The 19,416-nt window shown below is 53.9% G+C and overlaps 7 protein-coding genes across 7 annotated transcripts; 5 read left to right on the forward strand and 2 right to left on the reverse strand.

Moving 5' to 3' along the window:
* Positions 1–247: 247 nt before the first annotated feature.
* On the reverse strand, positions 248–2,000 carry CDEST_14648 (Putative CCD97-like protein). The gene is made up of 2 exons (XM_062930804.1): positions 1,214–2,000; positions 248–1,102 (listed from the first exon to the last, which is right to left on the reverse strand). Exons 1-2 carry the CDS (start codon positions 1,386–1,388, stop codon positions 660–662), a joined length of 618 nt encoding a protein of 205 aa, XP_062786855.1. The 5' UTR covers positions 1,389–2,000; the 3' UTR covers positions 248–659.
* Positions 2,001–2,113: 113 nt separating this feature from the next.
* On the forward strand, positions 2,114–6,242 carry CDEST_14649 (Putative signal transduction response regulator, receiver domain, CheY-like superfamily). Its single transcript, XM_062930805.1, has 2 exons — positions 2,114–5,593; positions 5,665–6,242. Exons 1-2 carry the CDS (start codon positions 3,020–3,022, stop codon positions 5,854–5,856), a joined length of 2,766 nt encoding a protein of 921 aa, XP_062786856.1. The 5' UTR covers positions 2,114–3,019; the 3' UTR covers positions 5,857–6,242.
* Positions 6,243–6,385: 143 nt separating this feature from the next.
* On the forward strand, positions 6,386–7,800 carry CDEST_14650 (Putative small ribosomal subunit protein mS45; the record flags this gene model as incomplete). The annotated part of the gene is made up of 3 exons (XM_062930806.1): positions 6,386–6,398; positions 6,518–7,029; positions 7,252–7,800. The coding sequence occupies 3 exons, from the start codon at positions 6,386–6,388 to the stop codon at positions 7,798–7,800; spliced, it is 1,074 nt and encodes a 357-aa protein (XP_062786857.1).
* On the reverse strand, positions 7,132–9,168 carry CDEST_14651 (Putative tyrosine-specific protein phosphatase). The gene is made up of 3 exons (XM_062930807.1): positions 8,762–9,168; positions 8,339–8,667; positions 7,132–8,277 (listed from the first exon to the last, which is right to left on the reverse strand). Exons 1-3 carry the CDS (start codon positions 9,149–9,151, stop codon positions 8,091–8,093), a joined length of 906 nt encoding a protein of 301 aa, XP_062786858.1. The 5' UTR covers positions 9,152–9,168; the 3' UTR covers positions 7,132–8,090.
* Positions 9,169–10,483: 1,315 nt separating this feature from the next.
* CDEST_14652 (uncharacterized protein) lies at positions 10,484–11,672 on the forward strand. The gene is made up of 3 exons (XM_062930808.1): positions 10,484–10,940; positions 11,026–11,169; positions 11,240–11,672. The coding sequence occupies exons 1-3, from the start codon at positions 10,794–10,796 to the stop codon at positions 11,411–11,413; spliced, it is 465 nt and encodes a 154-aa protein (XP_062786859.1). The 5' UTR covers positions 10,484–10,793; the 3' UTR covers positions 11,414–11,672.
* A 724-nt stretch (positions 11,673–12,396) lies between these two features.
* Positions 12,397–13,227, forward strand: CDEST_14653 (uncharacterized protein). Its single transcript, XM_062930809.1, has one exon. The coding sequence runs from the start codon at positions 12,885–12,887 to the stop codon at positions 13,110–13,112; it is 228 nt and encodes a 75-aa protein (XP_062786860.1). The 5' UTR covers positions 12,397–12,884; the 3' UTR covers positions 13,113–13,227.
* Positions 13,228–14,845: 1,618 nt separating this feature from the next.
* Positions 14,846–19,416, forward strand: CDEST_14654 (uncharacterized protein). Its single transcript, XM_062930810.1, has 3 exons — positions 14,846–16,305; positions 17,830–18,004; positions 18,136–19,416. Exons 1-3 carry the CDS (start codon positions 16,014–16,016, stop codon positions 18,935–18,937), a joined length of 1,269 nt encoding a protein of 422 aa, XP_062786861.1. The 5' UTR covers positions 14,846–16,013; the 3' UTR covers positions 18,938–19,416.

The following is a 19,416-nucleotide window of genomic DNA, read 5'->3' on the forward strand; positions in this document are numbered from 1 at the left end:
TATATACACACGCATATGTATAGGAAGTCCCAGGTATATCTGCAGAAACCAGCATGAATCAGAAAGGAGACTTGGGAGGAACGGCTTACATGCCATTAACCACTTCCCCACCACCGAAGTGGTCCAGCGCGTATGGATGAATATGGCGATGTTGGCCCAGTGGGGTGGAACGCGGGACGACTAACGAGCGGCTTTTGTATTTACCCAGCGCATTTTCCCGGTTTACCCCGTCTTGGACGCGCTCCCCAAATGCGCGGTCATGCATGGTCACAACCGAACCAGGTACCCAGCATCTTGATGGGGCGAGCAACGACGCTGCTGTGCCTAACGGAACAGTGGTCTCATGCGGAAATGAAGAAGTTGTTATGCCATTATCGCTCCGAACGAATACGGACAAACAAAGTCATCGCCAGCAACCAATACTTTATTTTTCGTCACTCTCTGCGCCCTTTCTTGGGTTGCACCAAGCGGCAGCTCTAACGCAGTTCGACATTAGCCGGAATACCAGAAGTCCGGTCCAGCTCGTCGACGAAACCCGTATCTGCCTTCAGTCTCGGTGACAACGATGGTTTTACATTTCTTAGTGGCGAAAGAACTTTGAAACATCATGAGGCCAGAGGGGTGGATGAAGATAATCCGGGTTGCGTGACTGAAGCTGATCAAAAGTCCTGCACGCCGGTCTCGCCCTGTTTGGTCTCGACTTGTTTGTCGGCATCGCTGGCCCAATTAGGGTCTTCCTCGTCAAACCATGCCTCTTCGGCATCGCGCCTCTCCATGGTGTCGTAGTCTTCATTGTGATCGACCAGGCTGTAATCGAAATCTTCGTCATGACCGCGAACAAAACGTTCGGTTAGGAACTCTTGCCATCTCTGGAGCCCATCTTCCTTGGTTTCGGTCTTGGACAGATCTGCCTCAGTCGTGAAGTCTTTGGCGTGTCCCGGGGCCGAGGCCGCCTCAGTTGATGACTTGAGATCAGCAAGACGGGCCTCGCCTCGCAGGAGAGAGCTTTCCAGAACGCCCGAGTAGCCTTTGGCCTTACCGTCGGCCTCTCGCTCGGCAGGTGTCTGAAACTTCCGAATCAAGGAATCGTAAAGAAGAGTATCTAAGAAGAACGTCAGTTTTGTCCCGCAATGCACCAGGGGTTTAGTGTGGTAACGGCACAGCGCAGTCAACGCCTAGATGACACACTCTAAGAAAATACGACGAAACAAACCTGCAAGCTCGTGTTCGGCATTGTTAAAATACTTGGGGTTCCTCTCAATATACTCCCGGCGACGGTTGCGAGAACGAATATCGCTGGTCTTGGAGGGCGACTTTGGCGGGCGGGGAATTGGCTTGTCAAAATGCAAGCCTTGGAGTCCTGGTTCTGGCTCCGAGCAAGACGTCATTGTGGTAAGGCTATCTATCTATCAACAAGCAGGGCGGTACGCGCATCCGAGCGTTGACGGGGTCCAGGGGTTCGCAATCAGGAGATGCAATGACGCAGTTGTTGATGCTGCAATAGATGTGCTCTTAAACCCAGCTAAGGGCGCACGGTGCCAGAATCGAAGCTCAGACAGGAATCGGGTCGTAGAGCAGTGAGGCAGGCAGCCGAAGATGTCACTGTTCAACAATTATGGGGCTGCGGCGTGACACGTAACAACCCTCTTTAAGCCGGCGTGCCGCCGCGGGTTGATGTAGTGTTTTTGGCGTTGCTATTCTGTAGGGGCTTATTAACGTGGATAGTCTCCAGAGAAACCATGGCCACAGGGCATACAAGAAACAGTCGACTCCATCCACAAGTTGTGATTTTTTTTCTTCTCCATTTGAAGGGGATCCCGGCAGTGTGATAGCTAGCGTTGAGGGTTACTAAGGAATATCAGCCTACCATCCGTTACCCTTGTTGCTTTGGTCTCGGGGCTAACGGATGCAAGATCTCGATGAGGACATTCATTCCACCAGGGGGGGTTCCCTACCAAAGCGCGTTTTTGGCTGGTGATCGTAGGATCCGCGGATCAGGAGAAAGAAAATGCTAGTACGATACTTGATGAACTTGACTGGATGCCTTCCCTTATAAGTGGTGCGCTAACCTCCCTCACCGGAGGACAGGCGTATAGGTTCTGACTGCCATTGCGGCGCATACGTCTCTTGGGCTTGATTCGCCTCAAGGGGGTGGGAGGTGCCGTGAGAGCGCGTCGACGTGGCTGAGCAGGGAGATATTGGGAGACCAAGTAGGGGGCAAACCCCATTGGAGCCTAGGAGGCCGACGGGAAATGAAGACAGAAACCGAAGGCAGGACTTGGGACGCGGGCGATTGATTAGTTGAAGCATCATGCCCGCTCCCGAGATACCTACCTCCCTGCCAGGACATTCGTTTTCCTGTTGATACATGGAAAACCACGGCTTGCCTCAAACTAGAACTTGGTTCGAACTAGAACTTGGTTTACTTGCTCATTGTTTCTGTCTCTTTCTCTCCCGCGCCGTGAGTGACTGAGTCTCCTACCATTAATTGGCATCCCTTTCATCTCCATCCCTTCCTTTCCTTTCTACTTTTGGTCCTTGAACACGGGTCTCCCCCCTAAAGTCCCTGAAGAGTGTCAACTCGCTCATTCATCTTCTTTTCGTTTGTCACTCTGGTCATTTCCGTCTTCTTGCCGAAGACCCATATCCCATCCATTCCATTTCTGTACCGTATCTTACCGTATTTCACCGTATCTCTTCGTCGGCACTCACCTTTCTCCTTTCATCCCCTCCCTCCTCGCCTTCTCACCTTATCCAAGACCACCTGATATCAAATCCACCTCTCATGCCACCACCCACGCCAGCCATCCCATCATCCTCCGTCCTTCGACCGCTCAGCATGTCTCAAACACAGTCCACTTGACTTGAGGAGACCCGCCAACACCACCACCACCAGGACACAGCGACACCCAAGACGGCGACGCGACAAGACACAATAGCACGCCGAATCGCGGCAGCTTGCATCGCCCTCACATCTCGCCTGGGAGTAACCCTCTCCCTCGCTCTACATGCGAGCCCCATGGGTACTGCTGGAGACATTCGAGCTCGTCTCCGAGCAAAGTTCTCAAGAAGAAATTCGGCGACACCATCCTTGGCATCCAACGGAACCAGCATAAGCACCAACGGGGATGCTCATGGCTCACAGCTAGCGGATGGGACGAGCCTCGGGCGGCAATCCTCGGCCGCTGCATCCGTTCCCAGGTCGAGGGCAAGCTCCCAGCACGCGCACCCGCACCCGCCCTCACCTTCGCCGACGCCAACCATGCACCAGCCACACCACAACCTGATGCACATTCAAACTCAGCCGCAGTCAAGTGGAGTCGTAGGTACTCCTGGTGCACTTCAACCCCCCTGCAGCCCAGGTGACCGCTTGCTGCAGCAGAGATTGAAGGCAATTACGGTTGATAACACAGCAGCGGAGGGTGCCCATACTAAAGGGGACCCCCAAAAAGAAGAGGCGGAGGGCGACCTAGGAGGAGAAGAGTTCTTGCCGCCACAGTCGTCGCCGTCGCCGCCGCCGCCGCCGCTGCCATTAAAACATCAACAAAAACAGCACCATGACAAGCCGGTCCGTCATGACATTCGAAATGATGATGCGCATCGCAGCAGCGATGAGTGTTTGGTGATAGAGGAAAACTCCCCCACTACTACTGCTGCTACCACCACAACTGAACCAGCGGACAACCACAGGCCCGCAAGTCGTTGCAGCTACACAGACGACAGAGCTGCCGCCACTAGGGACAACGCCCCCAAGCCACACCCCAACATTGACTCGCTGGCTCCGATGCAGCCCGCCGCGTCTGACCGACGCTTGGCTAGTGAACCGATGGGCATAGATCTGCCCTCATCCGTAACCACCACTGCTCCCATAAACAACCTTCCCAGCATCAACGAAGACCAGACGCCCGAGGCCGACAACAAAACACAAAACACTCTTCTGCCACAGCCGCTGCCGCTGCCGCCCAAGACCGGCGCAGCTCCCATCGTTACTCTCGAGGCTGTTTCCAGCGACGACATCAGCGGCGACCAACTCGATCTGGTCAGCCATGCCCTCGGCACCCCGGCACCCGTCGCAAGCAGCATCCTCCCGACCTCTCCCCGGCCAGACAATCCTACCCGTCGACAGAGCCTCATACCCAGTCGCCAAACGACATTGATCCGTAACTTGCTCGAAGCACGAGCCGACCACAAAGCCAACCCGGCCATCGCCGAATCGCCGATTTCCAACACCACAAACATGGTCACCCGCAAGGTCTGGGTCAGGCGTCCCAGTGCCTCTCCGACCATCATCACCATTAATGAGGACGATCTGGTCGATGATGTGCGCGATATGATACTGAGAAAATACGCCAACTCGCTTGGCAGACACTTCGACTCCCCCGACCTCACACTCCGGATATGCCCGCGGGAACAGAGGCAAGATCGTCTCCTGGGCCCGGAAGAGCCCATGGGTCGCACTCTTGATGCTTACTTTCCTGGTGGCCAGAACGTCGACGAGGCCTTGGTCATCGATATACCAACCCGCCGAACACCAAGGCCATCACCCCGCGCGCCGACACATGCCACGACCATCTACTACAATGATGACGGCAGGCCATCTGAGGCTGGTGAAGGGTATTTCCCTCCCGTAGCAGGAGCAGCACCTCTTCCGTCGCCAAACCTGCCTGTTCCCGTCGTCGCCCCCGTCACAGTTCCTGCAACGCATCCTGCTCATCCTGCCCATGCCCACACCGCGCATGTGCAACATTCCATTGCGGTTCTTGGGACCGGTCAGATACCTCTGATACCCTCACCCGGGGGTACAAGATCCCGCGCATACCGAGAACGCCCTGAACGTCCCCGCCTCGGAAGAACACATACCTCGTCGCCCACTATTTTGAACCAGGTCAACGCTCAGTCCATGGCGGCGGCGGCTGCTGCTGCCGTTCACCCTGCCCATTCTTTTCACCCACGGTTACCGCCTTCAAGAACACACTCAAACACTTCGGAGCAATCCAACGTTCCACCGGTTGCTCCGCCACTTCCAACCCCACCTGCCCCGGAAGTCCAACCTGCAAGAGTCGCGACCCCGCCGCCAAGAATTGCCTCTCCTCGGCCGGCCAGTTCTCGACCCAAGAAAGCAAAGAAGAACGTCGACCATCCAACCTTGCCTGCTGGCATACTCAACGGCGGAGTACCGCCCATCAACGTACTGATTGTGGAAGACAACCCAATCAACCTCAAGCTACTTGAGGCCTTCGTCAAGCGCTTAAAAGTGAGATGGAAGACGGCAGTCAACGGCCGCGATGCCGTCACCATGTGGAGGACTGGTGGATTCCATCTTGTCTTGATGGACATCCAGCTTCCCATCATGAGTGGATTGGAGGCCACTAGGGAGATCCGAAGATTGGAGAGGGTGAACTCGATTGGCGTCTTTTCTTCGTCTGCATCCAGCGTGCCCGAGGCCCCTAATGGCGAGCCAGAGGAGAAGGACAAGTTGACGAACATGGAGCTATTCAAGAGCCCCGTCATCATAGTGGCCCTGACTGCCAGCTCTCTGCAAAGCGACAGACACGAAGCACTGGCTGCAGGCTGCAACGACTTCCTCACAAAGGTATGTATTCGATCTCGACCTCGACCTCGCTCCTCTTGGTGAAGCACTCCGTACTAACACGATGACCACAGCCTGTCAACTTTGTTTGGCTAGAGAGGAAAGTCATGGAATGGGGCTGCATGCAGGCCCTTATCGACTTCGACGGCTGGAGGAGATGGAAAGATTTCTCTCAGCAAAACGACGAGGCCGAGGCAAAGAAGTCTGCCGCTCTGAAGACGAAGGCAAAAAAGAACCGACTGTCGATGACGCCCGTTCCAGCATGAGGGACGGGTCGATGTCTATTAACATTGAGCGATTGTCTTGCCGGGGCCCATTGTCACCCACATTGGCCAAGACTAAAGGTCAAGACAGAATGTGCTTGGTAGAACAACGATGACGCGGGGCCTGCTTTTCCAGTAGCTCTCCCCGCTAACAATAAGTATATCAAACAAACTAGATCAGATATCTGGATCACGTATGCGAGTGAGCAGCCTGTATGCTCATCTGTACTGCCGCTGTAGGGATGGAGAAGGTTGTGTTATCGCTGGCACCGGGTCATCCAAGGAAATAAACGCCTTGAATGAAATACACGAAAAGGAATGCGCTGAATGGTACCATGGAACATGTACGCACGCAAGAACACAATAATTATAATCAACATAGACGATTTGAAAATTTTGCCCAGTAACATTATGCCATCTGAAGAACTGATTAAGACGAGGTCGCTCGCTGCTTTTCAAAGCGTCTCAAGGCGGCCTTCAAGGCTGCGGTGCTTGACATCTCTTCGCTGCGGCCTTACTAACTAGGCAGCGCATGAGGCGCTTCCGTGCATGACTAAGGCAAAAAACTGACATGGTCTGTGCATCAGCTACGAAGAAAACAGAGAAAAAAAACTGAACACAAATGAGAATCCTTTCTCTTCCCATCACATCATCCTTCACCCAGACTTCCAATGGTCGCTTCGCCGTAAGTTGGCGAACTCAGGCGCGCTCTCCGCGGCCAGACCATTTTTGATCACAATGCCTCCACGAGCTGGATCGTCATTATCGCCATTGGCTCTCGGGGCCAAGTGGTGCGATGCTTACGCGAGCACAACGTTACGGTCTCGCCCAGCCGTCCAACTCGCTTGCGCTTTTTCAACGACATCACAGCAATCCAGAAGATCAAAGCCGCAGCATGAGCTGCAGCATTGGCTGAAGGCTCGGGGTTCCATCTTTCGCGATGTCCCCAGTGACGGCCCCAAGTATCTATCCATGAACGATGACCAGCCCTTCCCGCTGAATCCCTTCTTCAAGAGTCAGCCTGTGTTGAGCGAGGACATGAGGGAAGAGATCTTTACAAGGGTAAAAGAGAAGAAGGAATCTCTAAAACTGGTTTCAGCCGAATTAGGTGTCGATGTCCGCCGCGTCGCCGCCGTTGTGCGAATGATGGAGGTGGAGAAGCAGTGGATTGCCGAGGTAAGCTATCAAAATTTTGTTATTCGTCACCCCATACATAAAGAAACCCCCCACCCCCAGCATCATGATGATCAACTTTCCAAAATTCGATTAGTCTTGAAGACGCAACATATGGTTACACCTTGGCACTGCGAGCCTCTCTGATTTGCTACATTACCCTTTCCGCAACAGTCGCGTACTTCTATCAAATCTCAGTCAGCTAACAAATTTCTGACTTGATAGCGCAAACCATTGGCTCGGCCATACGCGAGGGCGGTTCTCCGAATGCTGCCCCAGACCGAGCTGAATAAAGACAGACCGGATCTGCAGAGTCCTCATGAACCTATCAACGAGATCCATGTCCACAGGCTTACGATGCAGCAACTGTTCGTGCCCGTGTCCGAGTCTCGCCAGTTCGACAGAGAAGATGCTGCGAAGGCTTTCCACAGAAAAATGCTTTCTGTGGACGGCCGCTCGCCACACAAGGAGCTCATTTCCATGAGGAAAGCTGCTGCTGCTGGCGGTTCGGCAGCCGAGTTGACCAAGAAATTCAGAGAGGTCACAAGGGCTGAAGAGGACAGATTAGTCGAGAGGGAGCGCCGACGTCTTGAGAAGGCCGAGGAAGAGACCCAACGTGTGGATACCGGTCGTTTCGAGTTCCGATTCAAGGAGATGAACGTCGACAGCGCCGGTAAGGATGGTCGAAGCAGAAGAGGCGTTGGCTGGAGATATGGCGTGCCCTTCTACGATCGCAGGAAGGGCGAGCTGAAGATTCCTACGTCGGTGCCCTGAGTTTCCTTTTACACCCAACGCCCGCCTACTCTGTGAGGTGTTGATTGACAGCATTGAGGCGGAACGGCAGCCCGAGGGCACAATGATACCCCCCACCCCACACCACCGAAAAAGGATGGATCGGAGCCTGTTTGGTTAACGTCCTCCTCAGTTGGCGTTCATGTCTTTGTATGAAAAACGTCTGTACCTGCCCACTGTATACCTATGTACATGTATCTGTATAATGACGAGTTGAGCGGGAGGGGCAGCTCGAAGAAGCACAAGCCCAGCACAAAATTCGAATTATTCTTTCAAAGCAAATGCTTAGAGTGCGAGACCCAGTCCACTACTTGAAACCCGTCGGCGACATCAACCGTAAGATTGGATCGAATTTGGCTGACGGCCTCTGCCGACAAGCGACATCTGTTTTGCACGTAAGCCTCGACAGAGCCATAATCCTCACGAAGCTTGGCCAGTGTCGCAAGCATGCTTTCTTTCCTGGTCATGACGTCAACGGATTTCGCACTAAAGGGCATATCGTGGGGGGGCAGGCACGTACGGGGAGCCGATCATGCGCCGGGCGCCCTCGGGATTCCCTTTGAGAGCATCGGTGGCGAGGAGGTGGTTGACAATCTCTTCTCTGCGGTCCTGGAGGCCGATATCCGTCAGGCTGTACTCGTGAGCCACGACCTCGTCCGAAACGCCGCAGAGGCTGAGAATGAGGGCGCAGATGACACCGGTCCTATCCTTGCCAGCGGTGCAGTGGACGAGGAACGGAGAGGGGGCCTCGGTGGTGGCGAGGTGAGAGAGTATCGTGCGGAAGGGGTCGTAGGGGTGGTCTGGCTCCGAGGCAGTGCGTAGAATATCGGTGTAGGCTTTCGTAAAGCCCTATACGCCGTTCAGAAGACGTATTCACGATGGGAGGAGAGGTCCCATATTGGTCTACAATGTGTTTCCTGCCACCAAGGGAAGAAGCACTCACCTCGGTGCCGTTACTCGAGTAGTTGCGATAGCGCAAGGCAATAGCCTCGGGCCCGTAGTCCTGGTCCCGGAAGACGGGGACAAAGACGCGCTGGGCACCGGGCCACTCGCGGACATCGCAGTTCGCCCCCGCCAGGGCGAGGCGCTTGAGCTCGATGGCGGAACGGAGGTCGTATACGTGGGTGATGCCGAGATCCTGGAGGCAAGCAACGCCATCGTCGGTGAGACGCGAGGGCTCCGCGGAGCGAAAGACTACGCCGGGTCTGAGGATGCGGCCAGGCTGAGCATTGATAGGGTAACCGCCGGCGTCGCGGAAGTTGGGGAGGCCTGGAATGGCATGGAAGGGCGGCGACGGCAGTTTGATCCTGACCTTGGGTTCTAGGTCTGTCATCTTTCGGTGTTATAGCTAGCTGGTTTAGTGTTGTATTTGGAGTTTAGGACATCCGTCAATCCGTAGTGAGACGTAGGGCAGATGTACACGCACCGCAGGTATGGAAGCGATTGACAGCGAATCGGACCAGGCCGGGGTTGGTTTGGTGGTTGTGCTCCCGAGGCGGTCGTCGTCGGAAGAGATCTCTGCGGGGAAGCTGGCGGCATCCGAGGCATTTCTGCAGCACATTCGTAGATAGGGGTCTAGAACCTCACTGCGAAATTTCTGATATCAGATCTCGACCTAGACATAGACACCCTTACGACTTATGTTGCGGCATAGAAGAAGAGGCGATAAGTTCTCTTGGTGTCAAATGTCGATATCACGTTCCACCGTCCAATCAGTTAACACAATACGTGATAACCAAAAACAAGGTACCTCTTGGGCACTCGGTCAAACCAGTGTCATCCATTGTAGGCATACGCAGTTCCTTCTCCTGTTGCCAGAAACGATCCAACCAAGCCATCGGTATCCAATTGGGTCTTGATCGATGTTCGCTCCATTGCCAGGTTCCGGCCGACCGTGGTCAATGAAAACAAAAATGGGGTTCAACATTGTAATTATGCGCAGGACCGCATGGCCATAGAATGGGATGATAAAAGAGATATCAGCTGACAGTCGGTCACGTAACGACTGCGTGCGTCATGAGGCAAGTGGCTATCACAACCATAGTAACGGTAGACCGGACCCTGAGCCCGAAGCAAGTCCCTGGGAGCAAGGGCTTCATTGGGCCCTGACGCTCATCACTGCCAATGTAGCATACCGTCGCACGCTACGCAGGCGAGAAAGAGAGTTATCCAAGCGGCGGCTTCAGCCTTCCAGTACTGTAGGGAACCAAAAGTAATCAAGCGTGCACTATACTAAGCCGTGAATAACAGCTCTATGCTACTTACTACAGCTTCTCTCAGCAGAAACCAAGAAAAATAATTCAGGTTATAAATACAATATTAAAGACAACATGTCATGCTAGTACTGTAGGGGTGCTCAGATACTTTTGTGTCTCTTTGTGCAGGACCAAGAGAGTGGAAGGAATTTTGGTCGGTACCTAACGGGCGTGACCCTGACACCCATCCCGATCGCAATTCAGGGAACTAGTTTGCATCATTCTCATAGGCTAGAGTATTGACCCTAGCGCCATGTCTGCGTCATAAGGGATCACCAGGAAAGGGTCGGTTTTCATTTTCGAGACCACTGCAACGTGTGTGCGCAAATAGTGCTTGCCCCATCTCCCTAGCGCCCTGGTGACAAGATTTGGATCACTACGCGCTACCCTCTCTCGAGCCCTCTTCAAACCAGTTTGTTTGTCTATTCACTAGTTCCCTCATCGAGTCATCCTGTCGGTTTCCCTAGATAACCAACCCCCCAACCCAGCCTCCAACATCAGACTGTTGCTCTTTCCATCTTCCAACGTCACCAACGAACTTTGATCGCCAACAGCAAAGCTGACCAACAGGTCCCAACCGAACGCACTCTAGTGTCTGCCTCCGTCCTCGACTATCATCACCACCACTGTACGACGACGACCTCCGGTCTATTGGGTTCCGTATACAGACACACTCTTCCCAAAGCACAGTGCTGCAAACGCCTTCGCTCTCGACTTAAGATGGGCCTCTTCGGAATGGCGGCGAGTTATCTTGCTTTTTCTGTCCTACACTTCTTCCAGTTCGTCTTGGCCGTCACCGTCTGTGGCCTCTATGCAGTCGACCTCAACAACGCTAGAAGCCATGGGGACTATGCCGACGGGAAATGGGTACGTCTCTTTCTGCGGTTTATCCGTGTCACCCGCTGCGTTTCTATTCGCGATGAGAAGTCACTCGGCTGATGTTCGCATACAGGTTTTTGCGGTGGTAGTCGGCGCCCTCTCCGCCGTCACGGCCCTCCTTTACTTCATCCCTTTTGTTCTGCGCTTCGCCATTGTTTGGGTTTGGGATGCCATTCTATTCATTCTGTGGATCGCCGTCTTTGGTCTCTTTGGTAGTGTATGCATCACTCATCATGAAAAACCGCCCCCTTACCGGTTCTGTCAACATCGTACTGATCCTGCTGCAGATGTACATCAAGGAGAATGCCGAGGGCGACAGTGGGATCCAGCGGATGAAGAATGCTGTTTGGGTTGATTTGGCCAACGCTCTACTCTGGCTTATTAGTGCTTTGGCCACAGCCGCTTACTGGTGGAGACATCGCGAGCGCCGCACTCGCTTCACCGGCCGTGGAAAGGTCTAAAGCAAAGTCTCGCAGGTGTTTCGGACGAAAACAGCAACTTCTTCTATATCTTCCATACAGACACGACCTTCCCTCCAAACGCACTCAAAGAGCAGTTCTGTACCGTTTTATGTCGTCACGAAGGCCGGTGTTGGGAGGATTTCTTTTTTTGCGAAAATGATACCAGAACCTCGGCAAGGTTCAGCACGCCTTCTTGGTTTAACCACACTTCCGATCATGTAAACACTCTTCAGCCTATCCCAATTTTTCTAACCACGCTGTCTCGGACCAACAAACAAGAAATATGCCACATGGTGATTCGAGCACTTACATACGGTGTTATGCATGCCCGCGATGGCGGTGTTCCAAACTCAACCTCAACGGACTTAGGTGTGTAGCCTGGATGATTCCCCGTGAGCTGCCCCATAAATACCTTAAACATAAAGCTAAAGCACAGCATATGAAAGCATGACACAGAGACTAGCTTGCGGATGGATGACAGGGTAACGGGAAGTATCAAAATATCTTTCAGCGGTGATGTGTAGGCCCCAGAGCCTCACAGTCTCGCCAGCGCACCGGTCCCGGTGCCGTCGCCTGGGTGAAGAAGCCCCCGCATGCCCGCCTTCGTTCCGGTCCTTGGCCCGAAAGGCTGCGTTCAACGCTGGAGGAGGCATGGAGCGCCGCAAAGGTTGACGCGTTACACATCGTCTGGAGCCATTCGTCTCATCATCGGCAGCCCCAGAATATCCCCAGGACCCTTGGGCCCGGCACGGCTCCGTGCGTGTGTGCATTAACATGCTATTCGACATCATCATGCGTAGCCCCGGAGGTGTTTCTCCTGCCTGTGATGCACTGTAGGAAGTGCTGCGGGAGGCCCAAGCTTCTGATGAAATGGGCCAACTCATATGATCCTTTCCTTTCTCGGCGATACTGATGTCCAGGACGAGAAAGTGCACTCCCTAGGTACGGATAATGAGTGAATGTACAGAGTATCCGCACAGCAGCCCACTATGCCAAGTCATATGGTTGTGTCGTTGTGTCTCGTCGACCCCGCAGACGCTAAACAGCAATGTCCACTCCGCTGCGCTGTGACGTAGTGGCTGCGGTGATCCTGGCAAGGTGGTCGTGGCCGGTTTTCCGACAAAGAGATTGGAGCATGGCGCGGCTAAAATAATTGCCCCTTCAAGCCGTCGTATCGTTTGGAAACCTCTCAACGCCCTTGCGAGCTCCCCGCCGCAGCATGAGCCAGTCTGCTCGTCCTCGCATGTTGACGGAATAAGCCGCGCACCAGCTGGGATTGAGATGTTCACCGCAGCTCCAGATTTCCTAAGCCAAAGGGTATCTTTTCTTATTCTTTGGCGCGCCACAATCGACCGACGTACCAGCAGGCAGATGAACGGCTCGCGCCTCCGGAGAGCCGCGACTGAGGTGTAAAGACGTAAGTCTGAGACCCAGAAGTTGAGTGCTCGGGCGATCTCTGCTGACAACAGTAATGATGGCGACCATGAGACTCGGCAGCTTCGGGGCAGCAACATCGAGTTGGGCATCCAAAAGGCCTCTGGGACCGACATCAGTCGCCCCGAATCCTCCCGCCGTGCCAAACGATCACTCAAATCACAACAACCCATGGCGTTGGGTGAGAGCAGGGCCCATGACAATGCAGCCGCCGAGAGACAGCAAGGATCGACAACAGGATCAACACTGGTCTTTTTGCTTCTGATTCTCAAGGGGTGCAAATAACCCCGGTCTCGAGCCTAGATTGGATGGATCCTGCGTTCTCAACCCCTCATTCCCCCCTCTCTCCATTACCATGCTGTGTCTGCGTCCACCTTCTCGTTATAGCGGTACCAACTCAGGAGCACGGCTGGGGTATTCGCCGGCTACCGCCGTGAACTGAGCATTACGGACAAATCGTGGGACCAGGGAAGTGAGGGACTCGGCAGTGAAGAAAAGCGGATTGGCCCAAATGAGGAGCAAAGGAGACCGCCGTTGGACGGCCAGCTATCCTGGGCATTTCCAACTCTACGTTGAACCGCAACCATATTTTTGGAGGTCATGCACCGGAATAGACTTTGCCTCCCACGGCTCACACGTTTGCTTCGGAGAAGACATGGGACAGATAATAACGAGTATGTCCAAGCCATCCTTTTCCAGGCACCGTGTTGTGGCCGGCAAAGGGTCCGAAGTGGCTTGTATGTCTTGTGCAGACGGGAGCACATAGATGGGCAAGCCGCCGTGGAAGCGGGTGGCAACAAGGGTCAAGTCCTGGATGTTGGTGTCGCTTCACCTCAGAGGCAGAGGCTCCGTGGGGTATCTGTAATGGCGGTTGCCACATCCTCACTACCTGAGTACCAAGGTGCATGGGAGGACGTGCGATAACAACTCTCACAGCGTCCTCGTTGGGGTCTTACTGTGAGAGCAAAAGACCAAACCAAGTAGAGGACAGTGCCAGCATCAGCATCAGACTCGAAGTGTCCTCAGACCCATCAACATCGAACTGGTTGACTGGCTGGACAAGGTGACACGCCAGAGTAGGCATTTCAACGAATAGGTAGTTTTACCTGTAGGGCCGGGGGTTATGTTATGTATGCATGGACGGGGCGGGTGATGATCGACGCCGCCGATCGGCAACGGCATTGCCAGTCGAACACATGGGCGCAGCAAAGATGTGGATGAGAGCCGGCCGTGTTGTCAACGGGGTTTTTTTCTTTTCATAAGGGGTATCCGTACCTAGGTATCGACTTCACAAGTGGGGTCGTTACCGCACTGGCTACGTAACTTCGTGTTAGTGAAGGCTAGGGCCGAGTATCCGTGATATGATGGGAACTACAGAATGTCTGGTGCGTGAATGTGTTGATTCGACTGCATACCTAGATGTATGTGTGCCTTCTGTGCTTATCTCGGCCCACCTCCTTGAAATGGACAATAGGTACGGATACATTGCCAGGGAAGGAGCTGCCACGAAGGATAACACGATGGGGCTCCCCAAACGCCCGAGTTGGGCGTAGCCGGTACCCACTTGATGTAGCCACACAAAAAGTCTTTGGCTTATGTCCCCTGTCTCCTGCACTATGACCTCTCCTCTACCTCTCCTCTCCCCTTGGGCCCACGCGAAACACTGCGAATTCGTACACATCGCATTGGCGAAACGAGCGGCGCGGCTGCAGCGCCGTCTGGTCCAGCGTGGACTCCATATGCACCTGCAAATATTGCGAGAGGAAAGGGCCGGTGTAAGTGTATCTTTTAGACTTAAGCGCAGCCCAGCAGGAAGCACCATATCTCCGTTTTAGAACCCGTGGATGACCAGTATCGGGATTTCCATGTGTAGTACGGATACCGCCACAGTAAACGGTCACTTTATGGTCTCCCAAGCTCCCACAATAGGTAGCAGGTCACCTACCTGGTGCACGGACTGATCCGTTTGTCTCCTCCCTCGGGTTTGCATCCAACCACCGATAGTTGGTCCTCAACAGCACCACATATTAGCCGCACTACGCAGTCCAACTGCATGAAGTCTTTGGCTGATCCTGGATACCGTCCTTTGCCCTTCCCTTCAATTCCCTTTTTTTTCTTTGCCCCCCCTAAGAAAAGATCGCCACGCTCAAGACTCAACTAGAAGATCAAAAAAGGCTCTGACGAACGGACACGGGCCCCAACTGGCTTGCAGAAGCCCACACCAAACCGTTCGCGTCCATGTTTGCGGTTAACCTTCCCGGGTTTGCTACCACCGCTCGCCTACGCCAACAACCTGCCTCGTATCTTCGCTCGAAACCACTCCCAGCACACTCCCGCCCACATCTACTCGGCAACAACAACAACAACATTACAAAATCACTGTCCCTAATAGGGCAAGTACCATCATAAGCACAGGCAAAGGTACAGGCACAGGCAACATATACAGGTTACCTCCAATACCGCGCTTCGGCTGTCCGTGGTACATGCCCTGGGGCTATTGCGCTCCAGCGCTTTATGGGACGGGGAACAAACCCGCCAAAGTAATTGGGATTCAACATCTCCCCGGAATTCCGGCCTCCAGCCACCCAAGACCATTCACGCTACACAACCTTGGCATCGCCCGAACGAGGTGCGTCGGGGGGGGAGAAGGAGCGCTGAGCGCTAGACACTGAACGCCGTCTTCCGAGCCTTGGCTCCGTTCTTTGCGAGTACTAGCAATTGTTTCCGCCTTTGCAAGCGGGCCTCGCTCGGTGCCGCCCCAATCCATCACCTGCAATACGATAGGAGAAGAGGACGCAGACAAACCCCCTCACCGCATGCCCATGCCCATTCATGTCCTCAGAGGATATCCACCTCATTGGAGACTCCGTCTAACCATTAATCTACCCATTTTCTCAATTCCGATTCTGCGCTGTTCCGGCAACCTGCGGTCAAGGGAGAAACGTTGCGAGCTGGAGGAACTGCGGACAAGGAACAAACCCGAGCTAGTGAAACCGCTATCAACGACTCTCAATTGGGTCGGGTCTGACAACGACGCCAACGAACTCAAGACCACCTATTTCTTCACATCCAAGGTATCTCGACACCCTATATATCACCATCGTTAAATATTCACCCGACGCATCTACTGCTGCCATCATATGGTTCCAGAAACTCCGTTCGTGGTATGAACATCGATTTTGACCAGCCGCAAGAATCACCAGGTTCAGAAAGGGAGACAACCAATATGGCAAGCCTGGGACGTTCGTTCAAGCCACCGGCCTACTTGCGGGCGAGACGACCGGCCATGCCTGGAAGGACTTTGTCTAATTCTTCAGACATCTCGGTTGCCACGACGGGGTCTCGCTCCGACGACCATTGCGACCTACTCATGTCTGGGCTAAACACGCCGGCTCACGAGCAGCCAGGACCAGCTGGGTTCGAGATGCCATCGCACCACGAGTTTCGTTCTCCCAGAGGTGCGTTATCACATCACTTCGTTTCATTCAAGTGGTGATTGCTGTGTCATTTGTTGGCTTGTGTGTTTCCTTGCGCTTCTGCTATCATTGGGTTGATGCTACCTTCAGTTGCTCACCGTCATTTATTTGTTGTTGTCTTGGTTTATTTCCGACCTCGTCTTTCCTAGTGCCCCCGCCCTCTCCTTTTCCATCCCCCGCCTCTTCCCTGCCTGGTTACTCTCTATTCCCAGGCCGGCCCTGGTCGAACATTGCAATGCCCTCTTTCTCTCTTTCTCTTTTTCTCTATTACCCTTGTATTCAAGTGAATTACGGCGAGGCCTGCGTCTGGGTTGCTGGACCGTCCTCAAAATCCCTGGAGGCGCCGGACTTGGTTTGTGTCATACGTCTCGACACCTGGCGTCTGACGGCACTACAACGGCGTCGTCGGCGCTCCGATGAGATGGTGCCCGTTCGTCGTCGGTGTGAGCCTCCCGAGCGCAGATCACCCCATGGCAGAGATCATGAGTCAGGCGGGCTCGGATCCGACGAACGAGGTGCATTTAGCCTAAGGGATTCCTTTGCTGTCATTTTATCCACTTTCTTTTTCGAATTGTCTTGTTTACCAAAGACAACTTGAGGCAGAATTTGGATCGAACACAGATTGAAAGCCAGAGCCTCGAGCTTTGGAGAGCGACAGGGCTCGAAGCCACTTGGCCGTTACTGGCGAGGTTGTCTTCGGCGAGCAGCCGCGAGCGGTCGTGTTTCTACTTTGCCATGCTGCCCATCTGTTTTATCTGTTGCCTCGCAGCGCTCGCATACATCGTAGACGCGCAATACCACACAGGGTGCAAAGCACGGTGCAAAGCAGCGCTTACGTCGCGGCGTCATATCGAAAGGCTGTCTCCTCCCGAGTCCCGATGACCATCAGCTGCGACGGGGCTTTTTACCACACCACGAATCCCTTTAGACGAGATTGGCCAGCAGAGACGTCGCCCCGCTTGCATTACAGAAGGGCCATGGCATTGTATGCGACGTCCAAGGTCTTCCATGTTTTCCGGTTCGGGACCTGACGTTTGGGCCATGCCACTGGAAACAGGTGGTGGTTTTGGGGTTCGAGAGTGGGGGTTTCGCGCGCCACTACATTCGAGTCGCATACTACCGCGCGAGTGTCCGTTGAGTTCGGCATGAGGCCAGCCCCTTTCATGTTGCCTCTGTTCTGCTTTGCGGCTTATGGCGGAGGGATAGAGGCATTTGCACGCCGGGGCGGCCTTGGTTTGACTCGGCCGGGACCCTGCTACTCATCGTCATCACTGTCTTGCGGATGTCACTTTCCCCTGCGCTAAGCCCTTTTTCTACTCCCCTCTGAAAGTTCGCTCCTGTCTCGCAATGGCTCCAAGGGACCCTTACCGTTGCGTCATTATTTTTTTCTCGTCTTTTTTCCCCTTCGCCATTCCTCCTAGTCAGTCCCGATCGGGACTCTACACACATCGATGTTCCTTGCGTTCCCGACCACGAGACTAATCCGCCCTTTGCTCTTCTTAATAGGCGAAACTTCCGCGCCATGTCAACTCGATTTGTCTTCCCTCCAGTCTGCCCGATACAACCGCACTCGTCCAGTTGCCATTGATTTACCTCCTACCACTATTCGAAAAACAAATTCGGCGCCCACCTGCACACCCACACCGCCCGAGCCTTTGTCCGGCCGTGGCGACGTTCCTGGGTAAGTTCAGTCCAATAACCTCGTTCCGTCGTCATTTCGTGGTGAACACTGCTGGCTGCCCCAGATCGCGACTCGGTAGAACAGTTGACATAGTGATGAGAACAAACAGAAAGCTGACTCTCACTTCCTAGTGGTTACTTCCCATTTCACGAAGACCTCAAGAATCGCATTCACCGCCCACACCCCTTTCAGGCTCAAGCCGATTTTGGTCACCCTAGGCACTCCTCTACCTCTGTTACCATCGATTCCCCGTCGAAAACCGATCAACGCGCAGCTTCTCTTTCCGCGGCCATGGCGCCGTCCGTCCACTTGCCTCCTTTGAGGGCCATCGGCTCTTCCGATCCGTCCACCGTCAACACGCCCGTCGCGTCCTACCTCCCCAGCGGCGTTCGTGATACCCCTTTGCCAATGGGTAAATACTATCCGTCCAACTACGAGCAACAAAACACACACGGTCCGCGAATAGGACCATCTGGGCCTCCGACTCGTGTCTCATCGACAAGATCCGAGGGCCATATACCTTCGCGAGAGACTTTCAGGGCATCCTCCAGACAAGACTCCGAAGCTCGTCGTAAACTCCAACAATACCAACGAGACATGATCGCGCAGGCAAGATTGGCGGCCAGTGAAGTGCTCGGGAGTTCGCCCAATCAAATCAATGCACCAAGTTCCACAATTACGTTGAATGGGGTACCCTTCACGAACTTTCATCACATCGGAACCACCGGCGTCCACAAGCCCATATCGCCAAGACTCTTGCCATTGGGAAGTCCAGGTCCCGTTACGCCGATGGACTTGGAGAGTGAGCAGAGCGGGTACATTGATCGGGGTTGTAATGACGAAATTGCCCGGGTGTTACGGGCCGAGGAGCAACGGTTACGCCGAGAAGGCGCAACCTCTCCGGCGGTGGAAACGGGGCCGCAGGCTTTTTGAGTGGCGAGAGGCGTTAGGGATGTTGTGGTGCAATATTTGGGTTTCCCATTGTTACGATAGACTGTTAAATGGAGAGAGTAGTGGCAAGATGAGGAAGACAAACTGAAGGGGGTCTGGTGGGGAAGGCCACTTGGTCGAGAGACAATTGGTTCATGGTTATGATACCCATTATGATTACCACAGCAAGCATAGCTTGTTTGTGTTCTCTTTTTTCTTTCTTTTTTTAACCTATGGAGTTTTCCCTTCCCATTTAGAGTCCCCTCCCCCCCTTTCTTTCTTTTGGTTCGTGGGTGGCGGGAGAGAGCAGGGGATAGAAGCAAAAAAAATAATCAGGCCCGGCTTTCGGTTGATCATGGCCCCGGAGTCGGCTCAGTTTGGATAAACAGCATGAACGATGGTCTTCTCACATTCGTTATATTTTTGTTGTTGGATGGGGGTGTGGCACTGTCACTATTGCCTCCCTGTGTATGCATTGATTC

This window comes from Colletotrichum destructivum, chromosome 10 (genome assembly GCF_034447905.1).
Source record: "Colletotrichum destructivum chromosome 10, complete sequence".
NCBI lineage: Eukaryota > Fungi > Ascomycota > Sordariomycetes > Glomerellales > Glomerellaceae > Colletotrichum > Colletotrichum destructivum.